The sequence below is a fragment of the Plasmodium inui genome (assembly GCF_000524495.1).
Source record: "Plasmodium inui San Antonio 1 unplaced genomic scaffold supercont1.59, whole genome shotgun sequence".
In the NCBI taxonomy this organism is placed as follows: Eukaryota; Apicomplexa; class Aconoidasida; order Haemosporida; family Plasmodiidae; genus Plasmodium; species Plasmodium inui.
The window spans coordinates 34,862-42,840 of record NW_008481893.1 but is presented as its reverse complement, the minus strand read 5'-3'; the positions used below and the strand labels follow the sequence as shown (position 1 = coordinate 42,840).

At 31.5% G+C, this 7,979-nt stretch overlaps 1 protein-coding gene across 1 annotated transcript; it reads right to left on the bottom strand.

The window, feature by feature from the left end:
* Positions 1-859: 859 nt before the first annotated feature.
* C922_05356 (hypothetical protein) lies at positions 860-7,506 on the bottom strand (the record flags this gene model as incomplete). Its single annotated transcript, XM_008820927.1, has 6 exons — positions 860-1,036; positions 1,266-1,327; positions 2,127-2,173; positions 4,927-5,005; positions 5,111-7,307; positions 7,450-7,506. The coding sequence occupies 6 exons, from the start codon at positions 7,504-7,506 to the stop codon at positions 860-862; spliced, it is 2,619 nt and encodes an 872-aa protein (XP_008819149.1).
* Between the last annotated feature and the right edge of the window lie 473 nt (positions 7,507-7,979).

Here is a 7,979-nt window from a genome sequence, read left to right as displayed (position 1 = left end):
TATTAAAAAAAAGGATAAATTTGTCAATAGAATCGCCCGTAAGTTAGATAAAAAGAGCCTCGAATATAGAATTCGTATAAAAATGCGTATATTTCTATGAGAACAGGCACTGATGGGACAGTTACCTGCACATTACAGAATAATAATTCCCTATTGCTTATTGTAGAATCCTCTTAACAAAGAAAAAGAAAAACAACACAATAAGGAATGGAAAAATAAAAGAAAAAAAAAAAAGAGGTATTATTCTGCATCTTCAAATTCTTAGGCAGGTCTAAACAAAAAAAACGTTCTTATGATGAGGTACATTAATTGCATATTGTGCTCTTATTCTTTATCCAAATCTTTCATCATCAATTTGGGACCACATTTTGCTGTATAATTGTCATGCACACAGTTGTCAATTTGGAAGAGAAAAGTTCCTATAGCAATTTAACATTTTTGTACATTTGTTTTTTTAACTTACCATAATGTTTATTCACTATTATTTCTAACGGATTCCGAATTCACTGCCTGTTTGTAATATTTCCAGGTATGTAACTGAGAAGTTTCCCCTTCATTATCCTCTATAGCTCCTGCCACGCTTTATATGGGTCCATGTCTCCTCCTCTTCTAATCTTGAATCCTCAATATATCTTCCTTGTGTCTTGTCCTTTACTGCATCTAAAAAAATTCCCACTTCTACTCGATGTCCCTAATTACTAGGCTTCCCGAAGTAATACAATTCCTCTACAATATTACCCCATCATTTGTGATTAGTCCCCGTATTAGGGGTGGCTTCCCTATTCTTTTCAACGAGCAATTCTTATGTCTCCCCTGTAATTGTTTGCCAATCTATATTTTGATGGTCTCACAGTTCTTTCTACTGCTCACTCAATCTAGTTGCATAGTTGATATTCCGTAATTTCTCAATGTCATGCTCATCATAATTGCTAGAACATATTATGTTAAATATGTCTACAACGTCCTCAGATAAGTTCCTATCCGATAATGTCTGAGAACAATTTTCTTTAAGTGTAGCCTTGGGAGAGACATCGAACTGGTTAATGCCTCAACTATTATATTATAAAAGGATGCCAATAGGAGACAATGAAAGAAAGGATAGTTCGAATCTTTCTTTGGTATCCTCCTTTCAATTACACATATGCACTTCCTAAATCAGTGTTGACAGATATATGTACACATATATATCTATGTAGTAACCTGTCCTATAGGGTGTCAAATGATCCAATCTGTTATTACCATAATGGATAGGAATTGGGAAAAACTGACTTCAAAATTATTTTGTAGAACATTCTATAGATGATTAAATTCCAGGAAGATACGGAGACTGTATTTTGTTCAATAAAATGGGGGACACAATACTACTGACTGCTGTAATTACATATGGAAAGGACTATTTCTATATTTAACAATACCACACATGTAGTAAAGAATCATAGAAAAAAAACTGCTATTGAAATTCCTGGAATTTTTTATATTAGGTTAACGCATAAAATAACTTCTTATACAACAAAATAAAAATAGAATATTCTTACATAATCTGTAATCTGATACGGATAAAAATAATGTCTATTATTTTGTGAGGCTTTTTTCTCTTTTTTTTTATTGTTCCGAGGTTTCAGCTGCCTCCTTTTAATATAAACAAGGGATTAACAGAAAAATTGGGGTATCCCATTCTGTTTCTTTGATTTAATACTCTAACATAAAAATGATAAAGTAATGCTACTTCAATTTAAAGGGGCACTAGATCGAACAACACTTACTACTGTTTCGTAGCAAACATTATTTAAAATTTAATTACTTCCGAGGCTGGGTTAAATAGATAAAAATAAGGTACGCCGTCTTAATAAAATGCATCAATATATGTCAAAGTCTTTATAACTGAATTTTAAATGGATTCAAGTAAAATGATGGCTCTAAGAAAAATTCCTATCTTAATAAAAGGGGACACGAAATTGCCATATTTAGGATTTCATTCTATTTTTACTCTTTCGCATTTTGTTTTCCTCTCCTTTCCTTCCGCGGCGTTATTATAAGAAAGGAACCGCGAATATAAGCGTATACAATAAAACTCTGATATTACACTCAGCATTGCTTCTGCCTATTTATTTATTATACGTACTTACATTTAAATTCATATTTTAGGGTATCTTCCTTTGCTTTTTTCACATATCTGACAGTACAGGAAAAAATAAAACATACGATATATTCTTCTTCTCATTATACAAGATGTGTGCTAAAGATAAGCTATATTTATAAGGACGTATAATTAATTACAGAATATTACGCATAATTTATATCTCCTTGGAGAAAATATTTCCTCCTCCTCTTAAAAAAAATACTCTTATTTAGTACATTTTGAATAATAATAAAAATATTTATTATACAAACAAACTGTTCCTTTAAATCTTCTTTTCTCTGTTATTTCTTGCCGCGCAAGGATTTATTCAAATCTTATTTAGTTTATGAGGCAGTTTTTTTTTTCTTTAATCTAAAAATTGATAATTCGATATACATTAAAAATCATAATTCTCAATAGAAAAATTAATACTTTGAATTGTATTGGCAATATTTTTACCAGGACACAGCCCTCTTTGTAAGGTTATTTTGCACTTTCCTCATTAATATATAAGGAAATATACCTCCTTCCGTATCTTAGCATAGAAAACATTAATAATTAATTTAAATCGTTTACTCCCATGAAATATGGAAATAGTTATTTTTTCTTATTTCTAAAGATATATGAAATATTAAAAAGCAATGTAAAATTATACCCTGTGTATTACTACTATACATGTTTCTTTTCCCTCATTCAATTTAGGCGTCAATAACTATCCGTTCTAATTATTCGAAAAGGTTGTATTTAATTATTTAACAAACGTCAGATTTAGGACAAGCCCATGAGACGATAATTTGAATAACTTCAGATATCTTCCATATTAATGTATATGGTTTTACAAATATAAGCAAGGACAACATTTAAAAGCAAAAATGGTGGAAGTAGTAATGTGATAATCGTTCGACATAGTACATGAAAATAATATACACGAATGTAAAAAGGATATACATTAATATGATTAAAGAAAAAAGAAAATAACCTCTACTATTTTTATGGTAAAGAAAAATATTAATTTTCTTAAAACGCGAAAAAGAAAAAAAATAATTTCCATATTTATAGATTCTCATATATAATTAGTAATTCTCTTTAGATTCCTGCAGACCCAAAAACTTGGCAGATTTCCATCTTACTATAAATATAACTTTTTGAAACTAAAGTCATCACAAGAATGAATTTTACGGAAATAGAAGTCGAGGGGAGGTAATTAAATTAAATAACCATCCTTGTTTATCCGTTTATTCTTCCCATTCCTTTAAGTGTGCATCTAAAAGTTGGTTATGACTTTTTACAATTTTCATTTTTACGATAAAATTCCACTTCCTGCTGTAATGTGCTGATCCAAACAACGCAGATACAAACTGCGAAACCTCTTTTCCAATAATTATTTCGTATGTTTCTTAATATTTTTAAGAGTTTTTTTTTTTTTCCGGACCATCATTATGCTGTATGTCTTTCAAGACGTTTGCCACCCCTTATGACTTAAATGTAGTAACATAACATTTATAAAGTATACCTCCTACACACCAATGAACGTGAAAGTAAGAAAAAAAAATATGATAATGAAATTTTCTCTTTCCTATTACATTATTACTGTGCTCTTATTGCCTTCACAAATACCGGATACCCTTGTATGTAAATTAAAGACGACTGTCTGCCTATAATTTCTTTATTAAACATCATCAAGGAATCTTCATTAACATATGACCTATGCACGTACCGATATTACATATGTATACAATCAAGAAGGTGTAAGAAAGCTGATAAGAATTGACACCAGACCCCAATTCTGGAAGAATTTCAAAATACACATACCAAAATGTAATTATACTCCATTTAACAGGCAATTCAAAATGAGATTTTTCTTCAGTATGATAATTTATTTTTCACGGCAATGTCCTTTATCACAAGCAATACTAAGATTATTTCCACGCCAACTATATTATGATCCATTTTTATTTCGTTTATCCTTCAATACGTATTATTCAAATTAGTAAAATCGTATTTTTTAGGTTAACATAAAAAAAAAATAGAAACGTGAAGAACAAAAAAATTGAAAATTTCACTTAAAGGAATTTCTTCTCCATTGGCAAAAGGACTATTTCCTACAAGCCAATAAAAGGAAATGCACCTCTATGCACTTGTTGCAAATATGAAGAATTAATTCTGATTTAGGATTTTATTTAAACTTCTACAATTCAGATAATTATCATAGTGTTTGTAAATCATTCAGGAATAAGCTTGTTATATCTTCTCATCTATTGTGTCCAGCAGAATGACTAAAATTGCATCAGAACTGCAATCGGAATTACTCTTCTTTACCAAAGTAGTATTATGAATAATACAGCGGATAGCACGGTTGCATGTGTCCATCATCTAAAAAACAAATAAAAAGAATAAAGCAAAATGATGTAATATTTTTTTTTAAAAGAAAATTTGCTTTTGAAATTAGAATTACTGTTAGCCATCAGGGGGTTTCTTTGAATATTATCACAGTATTCTTCAAACTCATTAAATGTAGCTTCTTCGGAACTGTACAAACAGGTAAGTGGGCATTTATTATATATACGTACATGTATTTATATGTGTATGTATGCACGGACACAATGTGTATGCAGCTCTACTCTCTTTAAAACTTCACAAATGGAACACTCAAATTTAATCGTGCCTTAACAGCATTTCGCATTTTATTTCTTCCTCTAATTCTTATTTTATTTTTTATTCTAATTGTTACTTTAGTTTCTGTTCTAATTTTTCTTTTAGCTTTTACTCTAATTTTTATTCTAATTTCTTTTCTACTTTCTTCTTACTCGTTCTTCATCATATTCCATGTAGCACCTAGCAACAGTAGCATCAGGAGCCCTGCCCCCGCGAAAAAATAAGCTTTATCTGCAAAAACAACATTGGTTACAAAGATTATTATAAGATTACTAAAAGGGATTTCCTTTTAATTTACATAACATCTTTCTCCATTTATCATTTTTCGGTGCATACCTGTGAAGCTCCCTTTTGCAAAGCATTTGTACGATGGATCTTCAAATTCGTTTTTCATGCACTTATGATACTCATAAGAATTATGCTCAAAATAGTTCAAGCAGAAATCCGATATTGAACAACATAAATGTTTACTCTGATCTCTAGAACAAGTGTTCGATGATATGTTGTGTTGTATAGAGTTACAGTACTCCAAAGAAATAATATTATTGCACTTGCGTACTTCAGATATAAGTATAATTTCCTCCCTTGTTGCATTGACATCCCTGTTTTCATATTCTGCTATATTTAATTTACCATTATTCAGATGCGTCGTACTTTCTGATTCATCATTTTTGATACTATCCCCCTGCTGTCCTCCTGCATCTGTAGTTCCCGCAGAATTCGTCTTTTCATGCGGCACACCATTATGTTCAAAATCATGCTTTTGCAAATCCTTTTCGCTTCCCTCATTGTTATTTTCTAAACTGCTAGTTGCATGATTACTAGTTATATCTACACTTCCATTTTCACTTAGTGGGCTTGTATCCTTACCTTGTTCACTGTCAGCTGTTTGATTTTCCCTTTGTCTGTTCTCCGTAACAGTGTCACCTGTGCTAGAATTATCTGTGTCACTGTTAACATTTTCAGGCGCAGAACCCCCTTCAACATTCTCCGACTTACTACTATTCACGGACTGAATTATTTTATTCGAATTCTGTCCCTCAGATTCAGAAGCATTTGTTACCCCATGCTGAGAATTTTCCGGAACGTTTTCAAGGCCACAACCGCATAAATTAATATATGCCTCATCACGTTGATTATGTTCACTCCCAAAATCTGCCTCGTTAAATTCTTTTAACTCCTGTTTTAATATATCATATGGAGTTACAATATCTTCGATCTGGATGTTTTGTTCCTTCTTTACACTTTTGAATTTTTTTGACAGAACATCCCACTGTTTTTTCTTTCTGGTTATCCATTTATCATAGAATTCACACGGTTCCTCACATGTGGATCGATTACATAGTTGTTTATCAGTAGAATCGATTTTTCCATGACATTTTTCTTCCAATTTTTGTCGTTCCGTGCGTAATTCTGACATATAATCGTTTCCCCATTCTCGAATCCATCTATATATCTGCGGTTCATCCCATACACGAACATCTATTTCACAAACCCACGTAAATTTATTCTTTAATTTGTCTCTAATATAGTTGACCATTGTTCTCCAAATTAATTCTTTATATTCTTTCCACCACTTCTTACGATCCTCTTGGGCCTCCTCGTCAGTTCCAAAGATGCTCTGCAAATTCCGTTCCACCACTATGGAATTTCCCGTACCTTCCATATCAGTTCCCATAATTACATCACCAAAATCTGCAAAACTCCATCTTACCTCCTCACAGAAGTGCTCGTCATATTCCTCTGCATTCTTTTTGAATAATAAATCGACCTCCCTCTCTGCATCATAAAGAAATTTCCTTGCCATATAAATTTTCCGAAATGTTATATCATGATCAAAATTTGTCTCCGTATTATTTACCAAATTCGTCAGTTCCCTCATACATAATTGATATCTCCTATCTGGTATACATACATCCTCCTTTGTTGAACAGTCCCAATCTATTTTCCCACGTTTTCTCTTAACCATACATATTCCCTTTACATTGTTTTGGACAAAAGCATGATTCATAACACCACTAGAGATCGTTTTCTTAGGATCAATATTGTGAGAATTGCCACCTTTGGAGGAATCTTCAAGAGAATTTCTCCCATCTTCATTCACAAATTCGATAACATTATCAAGGGTTCCAGCTGGAGGCCCACTGTTAGATTTATCATAATCTAACATTACCAAACTATTTGCAGCCCTGCCGTTATCAGGTTTGCTATCATGTTTATGTTCCCCATGTCTTTCCACTGTGTCCTTGTTGACTCTAAATTTTTGCGCTGCGTAAATTGATTCCTTCAAAATGCGGCTAGTTCTTCTTGTATTCATTCCCGCATAGTTCATTTTTAGCTGCTGTACGCCATTCCTATATTCTACACTTTTTTTACTTCTTCTTTCATTCGTCTCCTGTAACCACTGTTCTATATTATCTTCTTCAACATAGTGATATCCTGTAGCTAATTTATAACAATTCTCACCATTCACATATTCATTTTTGCATCTTAGTCGGATTTCAATTGCTGGCTCTGCTAATACATTATTTACCTGAGAGAAACGGGGAAAAAAATTGCTCCCATCATGATTATTAGTTTCTTCTAATTCGCTTCTTAGTACAATTTAGTATATATATATTTTCTCCCTCATGACAATTCATTAGTCTGATAGAAAAGTCATCTCTATACGATACCTTGTGTGACAATAATAAAACTAGGAGAAAAAATAAAGAGCGGTTTCTTCGTTTCATAATGTTTAGAAATAAATTTATGTGGTTAGGTTATATTATTCAAAACAGAACGTGTGCAGAATTTACTTAGCAAGGTGTTCTGCACATATAACTAAATGTAGGAAAAAAAAAAAGATGTAAACACATATATCAAAAAACAGGGTATACCTAAATTACATGAACCTAAATATAGGTAAAACAAGAAAATCTTGTGACAATGTTTCGAAGTTTTATTGCTATTACTAAAAACTTCCGTTTTTTTCATTAGAACAATGAACTTCCTGCGTACACTTTTATATTAACAACACCTGTTTTTGTTTTTTTTTTTTTTTTTTCCAATCATTACTTTTCTGTATATTTAATAAAATAAAGTAAAGATGTCAATAATTAAGTCTAAGTTTTTTTTTCTCTCTCTCTTTCTCTCATTACACATGTAATCCATAGTATACCCCCAATCAAACTTTCAATTTTGAGAAAAAGAGAAAAAAAAATTG